The sequence below is a fragment of the Aythya ferina genome (genome assembly GCF_964211825.1).
Source record: "Aythya ferina genome assembly, chromosome: 1".
Taxonomy (NCBI): Eukaryota; Metazoa; Chordata; class Aves; order Anseriformes; family Anatidae; genus Aythya; species Aythya ferina.
The window spans coordinates 44,569,163-44,585,401 of NC_140296.1; the positions used below are offsets into that span (position 1 = coordinate 44,569,163).

General features: G+C 35.0%; 1 protein-coding gene across 19 annotated transcripts in view; it reads right to left on the minus strand.

Moving 5' to 3' along the window:
• Positions 1-751: 751 nt before the first annotated feature.
• Positions 752-16,239, minus strand: part of MYCBP2 (MYC binding protein 2) — a 193,651-nt gene continuing 178,163 nt past the window's right edge. For all 19 annotated transcript variants that reach the window (XM_084527321.1, XM_084527308.1, XM_084527311.1 and 16 more), the window contains 11 exons: positions 15,164-15,283; positions 13,305-13,406; positions 11,482-11,610; positions 8,793-8,925; positions 8,413-8,516; positions 7,134-7,322; positions 6,534-6,641; positions 5,360-5,569; positions 3,003-3,110; positions 2,638-2,803; positions 752-1,564 (listed from right to left, as the gene is read on the minus strand). In XM_084527321.1, the coding sequence (XP_084383447.1) occupies positions 1,449-1,564; positions 2,638-2,803; positions 3,003-3,110; positions 5,360-5,569; positions 6,534-6,641; positions 7,134-7,322; positions 8,413-8,516; positions 8,793-8,925; positions 11,482-11,610; positions 13,305-13,406; positions 15,164-15,283 (1,485 nt within the window). In that variant the 3' untranslated portion in view covers positions 752-1,448. The remainder of the gene's footprint in view (positions 1,565-2,637; positions 2,804-3,002; positions 3,111-5,359; positions 5,570-6,533; positions 6,642-7,133; positions 7,323-8,412; positions 8,517-8,792; positions 8,926-11,481; positions 11,611-13,304; positions 13,407-15,163; positions 15,284-16,239) is intronic.

Genomic DNA, 16,239 nt, shown 5'->3' on the forward strand with positions numbered 1-16,239 from the left:
TTTCTATCTACTCTGACACTTCTTGCACTAATATTACTCACACACCTGAGACTGGTACATCACCATGGTACATCACTACTGTGAACGAGATAAATTGTACTTCACGGTGTGTTTTCCCCCGGTTATTCCAAATTGCAGACAGATGTTACAGATTTAAAACATTACAGATGTTTTAAGTTAGGAGAGATGGTTCCAGTCTGATCAAGATCCTCTGACATAACTGGATGCCGTCTATTGGTATCTTAACTGTAAGTGCAGTTGTTTGTGTCCATCAGTAAAGCACATTTCATCAACTCCAAGAAAAAAAAATAGAAAATGAGTTGAGCATTCCTATCAGAGAAAAGCTAAAGAGAGACTCAGGAAAGAACCTTTTCCTCTGGTTATATTTTGCTTTCACTACAGAGGGCTAGAGGACTCTGTTAAATGAAAATAGCGAGATTTATGGCAAAAAGCTATTTGTCCTGGAAGTGGGGATGATATATTACTAGAAGTTCTTAGTAAGTGATAAAAATAATATAAAATGAAGTCTTGTGTTTTGAAAACTGAATTGGAAATGCAATACTTCATATGAATAATAAAATTATCCAGCTTTTCTTTTAAAGAAGATTTGAGCAGCATTTTTCATATCTGAAGTATTTCCATAATCAACCGTTCACCCAACAACTTCCCTACTTTTTAAAAGAACCTGCTGAAATAATGATGAGGAAAAATCCCTCGTACTAAAAACATTTCTGAAATTAAGACTTACACATTTGTTAGACTTTCACTGTATAAAAATGTACAGTGGCTTTATTGACATGTACATTCCATTATGTTTACAGCTGCAAGATATGAGGCACACTCAGTATTGCACTTCATTAAAATTTCAGGCTCAAACATAACCCAGAAGTTTAAATGAAACTGCTGTTGTAATTTAATAATTCTTATACAGGACAAACATTGATACCTTTATATACAGTGTGATACTTGTTACATTTATGCCTTCCTAACACAATTTTTTTTTTTTTTAATAACAGTCTAGGAAATAAACCAGAATATTCCTCTTTCCCATCCCCACTTGTGATGCGTTACAATTGTACAAGATTACAAAAAGTCAGTATACAATAATCAATATTTTTTCTTTCTCCTGAAAGCCAGCATCATTCATAGTCCACAGACACACAGATCCTTTAATAGCAATTATTTATTTGTAAATGTCCAATGTTTCCTAGCCAATGACTGTAATGGCCACATGCAAACACCTCACAAGTTTTGATGTCTCGGTTCAAAAAATGTCAATTTCTCACAGCAAGAATTATGTACATGGTATTTGGCATCCTTCTTGCACTGTAAATTGTTCCTTTTACCTGGGTTATGAAATGGTCCCATCCTCATCCCAGCTGGACTTTATTTTCAGGACACTTGTGGGATGAGGGCACCTGTTTTGCTCTGGTTAAAAAAACAAAAGTCTAAAAAGTGTGAGCATTTCTGCAAACCCCACAACCCAGAGCAAATTCTTCACCAGTGGGTGGATGGACAACATGAAGTGGACATTCTGTTCCTTCAAGTTGTTTACCTTTGGGACCTACACAGAATTTAAGAGAAAGGGAAAAAGAAGGGATCAGTGCTTGTATACTTGATGTAAATTCGGATAACATACACATAATACCCAATTTCCTCAAAAAACATATTAAGTGAAGGTAGTATGTTTGTATGGATATATGGTAGGCCTTTATTATTGATTCCTTATGAATTGATAAGAAACAGCAGATTTTACTGCTTTCACACAGTCAAATTCAAGCAAGAAGTCTAAAGGCTAAATAAGCTAAGAGAAATATTGCCATTCAATTAGATCTAATAAAACATGATCACAAATCGTTAGCTTCCTAAAAGAGTTGTGTCAAACATTAAAATTCATATTGAAAGGGAAAAGAAGCACCACTACCAGCAACAAAAAAGACTAAGCAGCCATGTAACTAAAATAAATCAAATACATCAAAGTAGAAAAGGCAAAAAGCTTACAGGAAGAGTAACTGAAATAGATTTCATCAAATCAATAATGTGGATAAAAGCAGCACAATCTAAAGGCAAAATCAGTAAATACGAACAAGAGTTGTACTCTGCAATAAAAAGGAATTTTAAGGTGTTAACAGGTATCTTTTTTTTTTTTTTCCTGTTTACTTCTTTCATGTAAATACCTTAATCAAAAAGCTGTCATGTGTTTTTAACAGCAAGGAAAATAATATGATCCAATGAGATCAGCATCAAATTAATGGCATGTAAAGTCAGAAACTAAGGCACCGGCAATATTTTGCACATGGCAGGTACCTAAGTCCAGATACAGGTTTTAACAGTAGCATGTTAAAAGTTTTCAATATAATTCTGACACACCATGTCACATCTCAGGTCTGAACTGGTTTAGGTAAAGTCAAATGTCCTTCTGTAACAAAAGTAATGTTTAAAGAATCAGTGTGATCACATTGCCTGTATTATTGATGGGAAAATCAAGAGCATGCATAGAGGAAACTCATTTTAGTATTATTCCAGATACTGAATCCGATCCTAAAAATTATCAGCATGAAAACACAACAATATCAGTTAGAACTAATTACTTATCTCAGCACTTCGTTTGCTAAATTTGCTCTGTAAAAATACTACCTGCAGGACAGTGTGGGAGTTCTTCTTTAGGGATGCTTGTCATTCTTTGGAAATCATCATGGCAAGCGTTGCAAAAGTGTGTTGTCCCAAAACAGAAAAAAACAGCAACTGAACAGCAGTAGCGGCATTTGTACTCTAAGAAATCTGTACCGTGTTTGGGACACATCTAAATAGAAAGAAAATAAAAACTGATAAATGAAAGAGCAATGATGTAACAATCCGAACAATACATTTCCACATTTTTAGTGTATATGAGTATCATGTGATACAAATAATTGTTAATGAGTATGAATTACTGTATGGCTCATATACTCAGGAAAAGCTGTAGAATTAGTTAAGAACTTCAGTACAAGTTCTTTTCTTACCTGAGCCCTTGAAACATCAGAGCATGCACCACAAATAAGCTCTCTTGGATCATAATCATCTCCTTGTCCAGCCTCAGCATCACAACGAGCTTCACCACCAAAATATGCCTAAATTTCAGATAGGAATGGTTGGACATTAAGCAACAGACAACTGGTATTTTAACAAAATTGTTTTGTAACAGGAAAATGATGAATAACGACCATTACAGTATCCATTACACTATCCTGAGTAACTCTTGACATTGACTCTCTGTACATGTTTCTGAGGCACTGAGACAATGTCTCGATCTCAACACACACGAGATTAAAAACTGTACAACCTACTCTGCTCTATGCTAGTGACTGCAAGGTATGGATATTCTACAAACTGCATATTAGACAGACTGAGGAAGCCTTCTGCCAGCAGAGCTTTTCATCAGCCAAAGGGAGTATCAGTTTTTATGCTCATGTGCGATCCCTTATAATTAGAACTTTTCTACATAATAATAATATTAATCTTACCTAATAATATTAATCTTACAAGGTTTCTATTTTCTAGACATTCATTACAGTTTCTCGTGTTATTCTACCAGGATACATTAGGGTCAAAAATGTACCAGGTAAGATTGCCAAATCTAATGAATTTCTTCATAAAGTATTTTCACACGGAGTGGTGAGATGAGGTGAGGACTAAGATCCTTGCTTCTTTCATTACCATCTTATTAACTAATTAGACAATGAACAGAATTCTTGCTCTCAGCATTCTCTCCTTTTTGCAGTGACAATTAGGGCTCTATGACTGCAAAAGGCTAGGGAAAATGGTCTCAAGGCAAGTATGAGGAAGGAAAAAGTTAAGCAGACCACCTTCCCCCAAACTCTGCAGACTAAAAGAACAGAGACCTTCCTAAGGGATGTATGTTAGGGCATTAGATTGAAATTTGTGTTGAACAGGAGCTGGAGAAAGGGAAAACTGTTAGACATTAGTTAATTGAATGCTGCTGTTAAGACATATGGGTGCAGTATGAAAGGGAATAATGAGATACAAGGGAAGGAAAAAGAGGGAAACAAGAAAAACAGAAACAGCAATAAATACTGGAAAGAAGTGTAATGAAAAACAGTGTAAGTTTGAGAAAAATGAAAAAATTGAAGTATTTTTGTAAGGGAGCTTAGAAAGGCAAGAAGCAAGTTGCTAAAGGATGAGAAGTGAAAATTGATTAACTGTGGGAGGCAGAAACATAAGTGAACTGAGAAACTGCATAGTACTGAGCTAGAGGGGCTGTCATTACTGCTCTTCTCTAGCATATGGAAGTCAGTCCTTTCTCCTCTATTTCCAAATTGAATATTTCCATTTAACATAACAATTACTGGTGTTCTTCTTGAAAATTTTATAATGAAATTGCCTCACTCTATTCATTCCTAAGGGAAAAAAGAAAAAGACGTGGGCAAGCTGGGCACTCAAATCAGCTTCAGATGAAAGAAACAATGGGAGGGGTTCAGTGACAATCTACAATTTCTCTAACCATAGTTAAACAATATATGTCCTTCTCTGCTGGTGGAGTGATCAGGCTGTTTGTGTATGTTTTTTCTCTTGATAAATTTCATATACTCGGCCTGAAGAAAATTATACATAGATGACCCGGAGCCCAGCAGGCTAGATGACACATACCCTGTTTCTATACTTCCTTTTTCGTTCTTCTAGCTCACCTGGCTATCAGCTCTGTAATTTCTACATTTCAAAGGATCTCAATATGTTAAGATCTGAACTTAGGCATAACCACTTAAGAGTTTCCTTAACCCCATACTGAACAATTCAACTAAGACTTCTAGCGTCATGAAAAAAACTGAGAATATATTTTCCTGTCTTTTAAGACTATTGCTGGGGAAAACCACACCAACAGGCTTGTAGAAGAGGTCATTTTTCTGCCTCACATTTGCTGTTTACTGAAGTTGTATTGAGCTCCAAGTCAGGCAAAAGGTGCCCAATTCAGGTGAAATCTTAGTGCCAAAGTCCCTATATCAAAGAGTTAAAATGAAACCTATGGCATTTTAATATTCACATAAAGGATGAGGTGGAAGTATGACAAAGGGATGGTTGGTGTTCTGCTAAAGTTATCATTTGCACATTCTTTTAAGAAGGCTATGACCTCAATCTGCTTCTGGTTTCTGAATTCCTCTGTACACACTTTTGAGCTTTACAAAGTAAGATACTATGTACGTCTAACTTGCTCAATGTTTTTATTTTTTAAGGTTTAACAATTTCTTTTCTTGCTTTCCTACACCATACACAATATATTAATGATATGTTCCATTCTTTAAGAAGTGACTTTTGAAACTTATGATAACATTCATTTAATTTGAGAAAATACTAATAGTCATACCTTTTTGCATTTGTAGCAAACATAATAAGCATATCTGTTCATGGCATAGCCAGCTGGGTCATTATAAAATCTAACACCTGGTGTTGTGATGGCCTCACTCTTGTGCAACCCTTCATACTCCAATCTCATCAGTGCTTTTCTCCTTACATCTTCATAGAGTTCTTTGATTGGATCAAGCAAATCCTTTAATACTGTATGATTGATTTTGTTCTGAAATAAATAAATAATAATAAAAAAACCCCACGATTAAAATATCTTGCATCTTTATTACAATACCTGTAGTAACTTGTATTGTGGTCAAACACAAATAGCACAATGGATGTCGTAAGGACGTAAGCATTCAGGTAATGGACATTTCAAATAAAAAAAAAAAGGTTGATAAATATTTTATTTGATTTTGGAATACATTTTTAACAAAAATGGTCTTTTGTTATATGAAATCAACAGCCTCACAACAGACTGTAACAACCACAAAGGGATCGTAAAAGGTACATGAAATATTCACCCTAGCACAGGAACATTCTGGTTATCTGTTTTCTCTAATTTTGCTCCTTTTTGACTTACTACTCAACAATTAAGAATAATGACTTTTAGTCCTCCGTACCAAGTCTTTATCATCTAATAATTACAAGCTATTGCCATAAATTACCAAAAAGCAGCATGAAGGAAGAAACACAGCATGCACAAATGCCTGACAAATTTAACATTCTTATGGCTTTAAGGTGCTTCTCTGCAGATACCATGTAATTCTTCAGCTCTGCACTTCTGCCACTGATAAACAAAGCAGATTTAAAAGGTGTACATAAAATGGAGAATCTAGGTTTCCTGCTTGAGACTATGTGAATTAAGATTACTTCTTCCCCTTTCCCCCCAGTGCCTAAAATGGGAATTTACAAGCAGATGGTGCTAAGAATAAAACAGCATTAAGGTAATGTCTGCATTATGCTTACATTTTAAGAGGAGCCTTACTTTAGGGAATAGTAGGGAACGTAAAAAGATACATCAATGAGATGCATCCATCATCTTTTTTTTAGAGACATGAGAAGTTAAGGAAACAAGTGATGTATATCCAATTTATATTACAACAAGCAATATAGTATTTTAAAAAGTATGGGGACAGAGAGAGTATTAGGTAATTTGTTCGATCTACACAGTAAACACATAGATCATTTACCTTGCAAATAGGACAGGACATAAACCCAAAAGTTATCCTCGGCCCAAGCCATCTGTTTTCTAGTACACGTTGACAGCACTGCAAGTGGAAAACATGGCTGCAGTCCAACTTTAGGGAAAGAAAGAACAAATGAACAGTTAAGTTACATTAACCACTAAAATATAGGTACTTACTTGCTTTTAAGTGGCAACACATACAAAATACAAAATTAATTTACTTAAAAGCCTGGAGGACCCCTACTTTCCTCTTAATAAAGAAATGAACGAATATTAAATATTTGTTAAAATCATAACCCTTCCATTCTAGAACAATCAGTGGCTGTATAAAATATATATGATATATATCTGTTATCTTAGTTGTTTTTCTCATTTATATATTTCAAATAGAGTAAACATAGCAAGTTAAGTTGATACAACCTGCTTATTTGAAATAGCAGTAATTCCGGGAAAAATAAAGCATTTCAAGTAACTTAAGTACTGTTACTGGTCTGTTTTGAAAATTTTAACAATGTGATTTGAAGGATTTTATATTTTAGCTTCTTTGACATTTAATATTAAAACCACAATATTATCTTTCAAAAAGAGGGGAAAAAGGATGAACCTGGATAGCTGGTGCTGCTGAAAGTGCTTCAGTAAAACAGATCATACACATGTCATCAGCATCTTGTTTAAGAGTGGTAGCATTCTTATCACAACCATGCAAGCATGGTAGACAGTGCTCTTCATTCTTAACACCTCCACATGGATGACCGCAGGGATGTGTCTTGCTGCAGGCAATTTTAGCATACTCCTGTTAAAAGTAAACAATCATCTTACTTCTCCCTCCAAAGAAGAGTTTGATATCATGTTACTTTTTGAAGGATTGCTGGTTCATGCAATAAACTGAGATGAAAGAATCACTATTCATACTGCTGTCCACTGCTAGAGGAGGTACTTGAGAAAAACTGAACGTTTTGTGTACATTAAGTAGAATTCATATCTTCAGTTACCCATAAAGTATCACTCCTGAATAGCAATGGCATAAAGAAACCATGATTTTTAAATTGTAACATTTCATTTTAATATACAGAGAAATATTCTATAATCTTCCACATGTATTTTGTATATTGAGTACCTTCCATGTAAACACTGCTTGCCCTGTATTAAAACACATTATGGGCTCTTTATTAACTAGCATAAAATGCTTTTAGAAATTATGCTTATATGAAAATGATATTTTAATCACCTCTGATTTCAAGCCCTAGTAAGTAGAAAACTATTGTAAATTGCCAAGAAGCCAACAATGAATTGAGCCGAAATATTATTACAATCATATATATAGGCTGAAAGAGAAAGAGAAGATGTAAATGTGCAACACAAACAAAAATAGATAGTGTACCCTAAAAAACTGGTTGGGATTTGGCCCTCTGCCAAACGTACCTCTGTACCTGGACTGTAAGGGCATAAAACTACTCAGGACACATGCATACAACAGGCAAATCTGGCCAAACAACCCCAAATCTTTTATCTTCTATGCTCACATAATATATACAGGCTGCTACACAAACCACAAGCTTTCCAGTACACTAGACTTTATGTTGACAGAGTGTATTTAACTTTTTATTTGGAATACCACTGTGAAAACCTGAGATACTTTTGAAGATAATGAAACTACCTATTATTTCAGTTGAGTATTGGTGTTTGTAGCTTATAATTAAGCTAAATATTTACGAACTGGGACATATATGAATCATATTACAATACTCAATATTCAACCCTTTTTCACGAGAGAACTCATTTAAAATGGACTTCAGCGATGAAGTTTGCTCAAAATAAGGTCTGATCCTACAGTCTCTTCTATTTTATGCATCTCCCAATGACTGATAATTATTAATACACACCTGGCAATCTGTGTCAGAACAAACGCTTCCCACTGCTGATAATTCTGTTCCACTCCTACAACCACAGAAACGACATGCTTCGGAACTGCTGGTGGTTGGTTTGCCTATGTCCACAAAAGGAAACAAAAATGAAAACTGTTGTAAGAAAACATAAGTGACGGATATCCTAAAAACAGACACCTGAACAACAATCACATAATACAACCAACCAAACAATAACTCTTACACATTTAAAATGTCTTATTTTTATTAAAAAACAGCAATCAAAAGTATTTCCCTTAAGCAAGTGAAAATCATAACTTTTTTTTTTTTTTTGACAAATGTTCAGGTAAAAGGCAAGTATAAACAGGAAAAAGAACAGCTAATACAATTTGTTTTACCTGTCTGTTCTCTAAACTCCACCATAGCCTTCATAGTCTTAGAATCCGCTAATGCCATCAGCCAGAAAAGCTTGGTCCTACCACAACCCTCATGAAGATCAACTTTGATAGCTTCTTCTTCTTCTTTGAATACCTGTCAGGTCAATCAAAGAGATAATAAATAGCATTTCTATGTTATTTTTGTCACTCTCTCTTTGGATTCTGAACGGATATTTTAAAGTTTCTGTCAAATTTGTCTTCTACAAGTTATTTCTCTTTTATAGATTCTGTACATTGTATATATAGGAGAGTGGATAGAGGTTTTGTGTTTTTGAAAGTAAGAATACATAAAATTATCACTCGGTATAACATGACTGGGAAGTAATACTGCAGCAATGCTAAGAAAAGAGTTAGACAACATTTTTTCTAATTTAAAAAGTATGGAACTTGGAGTTCCTAACTGCTATTTAACTACTTCCATATGCCACAGAGTACTAAAAGCACAAGATAACATCAGAAATACCTTCACATAACCATGTCAGAAGTTTATCAAAACAACGTTGATAGTTATGGTTGCTATTTATAATACTATGTACTATATAATGGCAGTTATATAATAAAGATATAATAATAACATTTATCACTTTCACATAAATATGTAGTGAATACTTTTAGCTAAAATCAGGAAAATTCATTTTTTTTCTTTTTGCAAAATCAAAAAGCTGCATGAGATCCTTAGTGGACTTTATGCAGTCTCTTCTTTTTCTCCTTTCCTAAGTTTCAAAGAAAGTTCAGGTTTATCTATTTTACCTGTAATGCAATAAAAGAATTTTCCTGTGCATAGACGTATAAACTCAAGCTATGTTTTAATTTATACTGGAATCAGAAAATAAAAACCCTAATAGCTTCACAAAGGATTCACCTAAGCAGGTCATAGTAACTTACAGACTGTCCTACCTTGAAAGGAGAGAAAATACAGTAAAAAGTATGTATGACAGAAGTTGGACAAAGTAAAGGAAGCTAAGAGAAAATAGGAGACAGGGAACATGACAGAATTTAAAGTTTAAATTGAGGGGCTTGACATGAAAGATGTAAAGGTAAAGGTGGTAAATAAAGATTAAAAGTTTAAACATGCTTTTAGAGGTGAATATAAAAATCTGATAAGTAGCTATTTTGGACAGATTAAAGGAGAGATGTGAGGACTTCCATGAGATAAGAACTTACTTTTATCAACTGTAATCTGAACAGGCTATATAGGAGAAATCAGAAAAATAAATGAGACTAGACTGTGGTGTGACAAGACTGAAGTATAGACACACAAAATCATCTTCTTAAGATGACAAAACAGAAAAGTGTCAAAGGGGATTGCAAAAATCCATGCGGAAAAATAGAAGACAATGGAGGCACATGGAACTTCTAGGCCGAATTTACATTGCAAATGCTGAGGCATCAAGGAAGAGATCTGTAGGGGGAAACTCTTAGTGCCAATGATCTCATATTTATACCACATGTACTCTGGACTAGCTGATTCCTTGCACTCACTGACTGCTCATTAGGAGCTGAATTGCACTAGGTGTGTCTCTGGACCTTCTGCTGTTTTTCTTTGTTGTTGTTTGTTTTTACTTTCACCTGGAAGGAATCCAATTCAAGTGCTTCAAGGCTCTCTATCAAATCAAAGCATGATAAGGAGAGAGAATCATACCTGCTTCAAAAGCACATTCCTAATCCTAAGTAAAACACTAATGCAGATTCACTCTTAGGAGAGGGCGAAAAGTAATGGTATCTACTGCATTAGCTTTGTTAATGAGGTCTGTTATTTTAACCTCTGTAATATAAGTAGTCATGGGAAAAGGGGAAAATAAAGGCCCACAAAAACATGAAAGAGGGTGTTAAGAAAGAGGAAATATTCAATAGTTTCAAAAGTAACAGCATCTTCATTGTAAATTGCAATTGGAAAAAGAAATATTCCAAGGAGAATATGTTCTGAGGTTTAGACATGAAGAGGATAAAAGGGTAACACAAAAGAACACTAAACAGCAAGGTACACAGCAATTTGTAAAAACTCATCTCGGTAAGTCAAAGAGGAAAGACATTTCATCCTCAAGAGGAAAACAAAACAAACCAAAACAAAAGTCAGGTAGTTTTCAAGCTTATGGATAATGACAACATATTTCCGTGTGACAAAAAGACAGTGAGGGTTGGAGAAATACTGAAAAATAAGAGAAGACTGACATAAGGGAATCAATAGGAAAATTTGTTGTCAAGTGATGTTCCTGGATATTAAAAAATATATAAGCATTTAAACATGAAGGGGTTCGCAAGCACTGATTCATGATAGAAGTAGTAAAAGAGATATAATTTAAAAGGGATAAAGAACAAAGTATACTTAAGAGAGGCTATACAGTTCCTAGATGTTTCCTAACTATGTTCCTAGACAATGTTAGGATGAGAGAAAAAAGCTGACATAGTGTAAGAATTAGAATTGGGAAATGCTACGTGATTTTCAAATGTTTTTCAGAAGATAACAGATAGGAATTTAACTAAAACAGAACAAAGAATTAAATGAAAACTTCTCTATTCCATCATCAAAACAAAAGCAAATAGCATTTTTAGGTTTGAATCTTGCAACTACCATTTGCTTGTAGATTAATTGGGGAAATGCACATAATATGTCTGCAGTGCATACGACATGATGACATGAATACTCTACCTGTCTCTGATGAGTTTTTGTTCGCCGGTGGAGATGAAGGAATCGGTCACAATCTGTACACAAATTCCCACAGACATTACATAAAATGATTGCGGCAGTTTCACCATCATCATGGTTATCGCACATTGGCTGAAAAAAATAAGAAACATTATTAAACAATTCTCTATTAAATCATTCATTTACTTTCATGTGTTTTTATTTTCCCCTAACCCTGCCTCCCAAATTAATAATAGAGGATAAAGAGCTTGTATAGGTTATTAATTGTATATTTCAAATAATTAATATCTTAATAATCAGATCTGGACACAAAGAGCCCCTGTTTACTGCATCAGTTCTTCCAATATTCTTCATCTCTTATTTTACAAGAGGCAGTAAAGATCTATTCTACAAAAATATGTTTGAGACATCATTTTCAACAGATTTTTTTTTCACAGAAAAAAAAATTGTGCTAACATGGGTTACAGGCACATTAACAGAAAACTTCATAGACATACAAAATTTTCACCCTTAATTCTTTCATATGGTAAGTTCAGTCTGTCCAAGCACCTAATCTAAGTTGTAGGTTATCTACAACCCAGAGAGAACACACTTCACCTCAAAATTTGAACATCCTGGTATAAAACGGGATTGGGGATTTTTGGGCTGGGTTCAGCAGCTTGTATGGCTGCTTGCCTATGTTTTGGCTGCTCCTCTAACATTTCCACTAGTTCAAAAAAGCCCCAATCTCTAACTTTTTTTCTTCCTATCTACAAACTAGACCACTGTTCTGTTTTTCTAATCCCCTACTGCTTGTCTCTGTGGAACAGCACAGGAAGCCTAAGGCAATGAAACTCTTCCTGTGAAAGCACAGACAGATGAAATGGGTTCAGTTTGTTTTCATAAAGTCAATCTTTTTTATTATGGAATTCATGTTTCTAGTTTAGCTATATAATTAGCTGACAAAAAATCTCTACTATAGGCCTGTCCTAAAATGGTTCATGATTAAAAAAAGCAATAAGGCTTTTTAACTTCTAAAGCTGTTCCATTAAATCATACATTACAACAAAGATGACTTCCTAGGTATGAAAACTCATAGATTTGGGGAAGCCAAAATTTAAAGATTAAAAGATTTGAAGATTAAAGATGCATCTTTGCTGATGACCTTGAAAAGACTGCTCTAGGCTTCATGTTTCCTCTTAGTTGAGCAATATTTTGTGCTGAATTTCACAAAAGGTACACAGAAGCCTCTTGACTTTCTAGAGTCTTTTCATAATCACCTCAGAAAACTTTCGTGCCTCATATGCTTTTTGTGATACTGGAAAATACTGACAGAAACTTGATTCATCCACTGTGTGTCATACTAAAGTTGTAAATCCTCTGGCTGAATGGTAGCTTTACTAAATTCATTCAGAGAGTTTCTTTCTTTTTGAGGCAAGTAGTCTCCCACTTAGATCTGGAAGACAAAGCTAAATTGCAGATAAGTAGTTCTTGAGGAATACAAAATAATTGACTCTGTTATGTTATAAAGATCCAGATAGAAGGGAAAAATCTCTTACAGAAGGTATCGTATTAACTGAGTCAATCTATTCTCAAAAATCCATCCTACAGGTCTTCAATGCACCCTGAATAGCAGTAGCATTGCTACCTTACTATTGATGTAAGTCGGAATTTCCATTTCTGAGCAGTATTTGCCTAGAAACCAAATACTTCAAACATGTATGTACAATTTCCATGAGGGTGGAATAAGGTTAGGCAAAGTTCACCTTTCCCTGTCACTTACTTGAAATTCTTTGACTACTGAATAAAACCAAATAAAGAAAGAAGCATATGAGTTTCAATCTCACCATCTGTTTCTGTTGTCCATCCTTTCCCATCCACCTTCCTGATGACAGTCTATCAACATGATCCTGATCAAGTACGCAGAGGGATGCTAGGGCCAGCCACAACTATTTAAAGAAAAGGCAGAAGTAAATGGTTTAGAAAAAATAAATAAAAAAAAAATCAAAATACAAAAAAATTAAACTTTGACAGCTAAGAGTACCACTGTTACCTGAAACCTGTACCATCATTAGCTGAAGCCTGTCCATATAGTGCAAGTTTTTTCTTTTCCGAAATAAGTCAAACACAAAACAAACTTATTGAACTTTTGAGAGCTGCCTTGTTTCTTTCAACTATGACACTTTATGGTCGTAACTATGGCACATGAGAGAAACAGTGAAGAAAGATCAAGCGGGGTATATTACAGAAATGTGGAAAATACACGAAACAACTAACACTCATATATCATCCCAAAGCATTGCAGATTTTGTAGGGAGAGGAGAAAATTGAAGGAGACAGACTAATCAAAAAAGTAACTTTAGGTCAGTGAGATTCATTTCCCTATGTTCTCTCCTCACTGTACTGGGCATTACCCAGAAAGGGGTTCTGAGCTAAATGTACTTCAGACTCCACAGGAATGTTTTCTCTCTTTTTCTTCATTGACTACAGTGAAATCCTAAAGAGATTAGCTACATGAGGATAACTTGTCAGCAGGCCTGCAACCCAAACTGAAATGCACTTGACAGGTGCATTTTGGAATTGCTTTTGAACAAAAGGAATTGAACAAGTTTTTGAACAAGTTTTGATTTCAACAAAATGGCTTTTGTTGAAGAACTGTAATAGAATACCCCCAGAAACATGCACTTTCATGACAGGACTAACTTCATTCACAAGGAGAGCTGGCCTGATGTTCAGGGCTCCTCTATGACCTGATTAAACTAACACAGCGACAGCAGGAGCTACTGGTATTCTGAGACAGTGTCTTTGAAAAAGATGAGAATATATTAGTAAGAAGGTGGAATAAAATCCTGGCACAGCCTTTAAGATGGAAAACAACATGAGTGTTGAATGCATGCAACCATTGCAAATCTCTTCTTTTATTCAATATTACATTTATGAAGACAAAATCTGTACTGCCTAAGATGGAAAGATTGCCATGATTTACAGGTATGCTTTTAGTGGAATTTCAAGCAATCTATTGAAGTTAGTCTCAATTTCTGTAAAAGATTCATAGAAGAAGTAAAGAAAAAAACAGGCTCAGCAAATTATTTTTTGTTTTGAGACTAAAACACAGATGAAGTTTAGCTTAGTTGTGATAGAGAATGTTTATTTTTTTTTCCCTGAGTGTTTTCATAATAGCTTTGAGATGTGGCAGCTGATGACCTAGAAGTCAAACCACTTAAAATGATAGCACAGAGAGCTGGAGAAAGACAGCTGATACATATTGTGCAATTTTCCATGCAGATCACATAAATTTAGTTAAAGGCAAGTTTCACAAACTTAAAGCAGAATTACTTCAAGAATAAAAAAACCGAAAGTGTAGGAATAACACTTACTCTTCATTACTTTAGAGGTACACACGATGCAGACTTAATCAAAAATTCTGTTTTTACCTCAAATAAAACAACTCAATCTACTGTGACATGAAGAAAGGAGGACTTATTAGGACAAGCAGTGACTGACTTAAGAATAACCTGTCATTACGCACAGAGCTTAAGTAATAACCTAATGTTATGCACAGAGCTAAATTTATACAATGTAAGCTGTATACTGTATACATTATTTCCTGAGAAAACCCACAGGGGAAATATTTTCTGAAGAATAGGAGGGCTCTTCCTACTGCATGTTTGCAATGAACTAATGTCAAATTCAGTAAAATTCTTACTCTGGTTGTTGCAATGCACCTCACTGGTGATCGGTATTCTTCTTCCATTTTGGTCAGAGCTATGATGGTTTCAGCAATAGCATTCTTTGTCACACGGGACCAAGCTTCTGACAGATGACCCTGTTAAAGAAGAAACTATATGTAAATGTCTCAAAGAATTTGTTATAGTTTTTATTAATATTTAAAACAACTAAAATTGAATTGCTACAATGTTAGGTTAGGATCTCAGGTTTGGATAGAAAAAGAGTAAGTCAGGAATAACTTCGACAAATCAGGTGTTTTCAAATCCAACAAATCTGGTAAAATTAATCCTCAACTAGTCAGGTGACTGACTGAGGTTGAATCTATGACAGAAAAGAACAGAACAGCATTGTTCAGTTGGAAGGGATCTTCCAAGACCATCTAGTCCAAATGCCTGACAACTTCAGGGCTAACCAAAAATTAAAGCATATCATTGAGGGCATTATCCAAACGCCTCTTGAACAGTGACAACAGGCATAGGGCATCAACAACCATGCTAGGAAGCCCTGTTCTAGTGTTTTAACATGCTCACAGTGAAGAAATTTTTCCTGATATCTATTCTGAACTTTCCCTAGTGCAGCTCTGTGCCATTCCTGTATGACACAGGTCACCAGGGAGAAGAGTTTAGCACATCCCTCGCCACATCCCCTCCTCAGGAAGTTGTAGAGAGCAATGAGGTTGCCTCTTGGCCTTCTTGTCTCTAAACTAGACCACATAAGTGTCCTCAGCCTCTCCTTCACAGGCACTGACTTATACCCCAAAGTTGATAACCTAGAGACTGCTAAATTCTTAACTTCTTAATGTAATTTCTAAAATCACCTTGTGTTAAAGGTGCTGGAAACAACTGAGACTCACTGAATTCCAAAACAGAAGCTACAGTGACTAACTCTGATGTAGATGCCTACATTGCAGATGTTGAAAAAGTGAGATGAATCCAATTTGTAACACTTAGAAAGTGACCAGTAAGACCTACATTACCCTACTGCTAATTAGCAGCTCTACAAGGCCTCAAAGAAACGTTTTCAAGCTGGGACTCCTCTATTCCTCCACCCTTT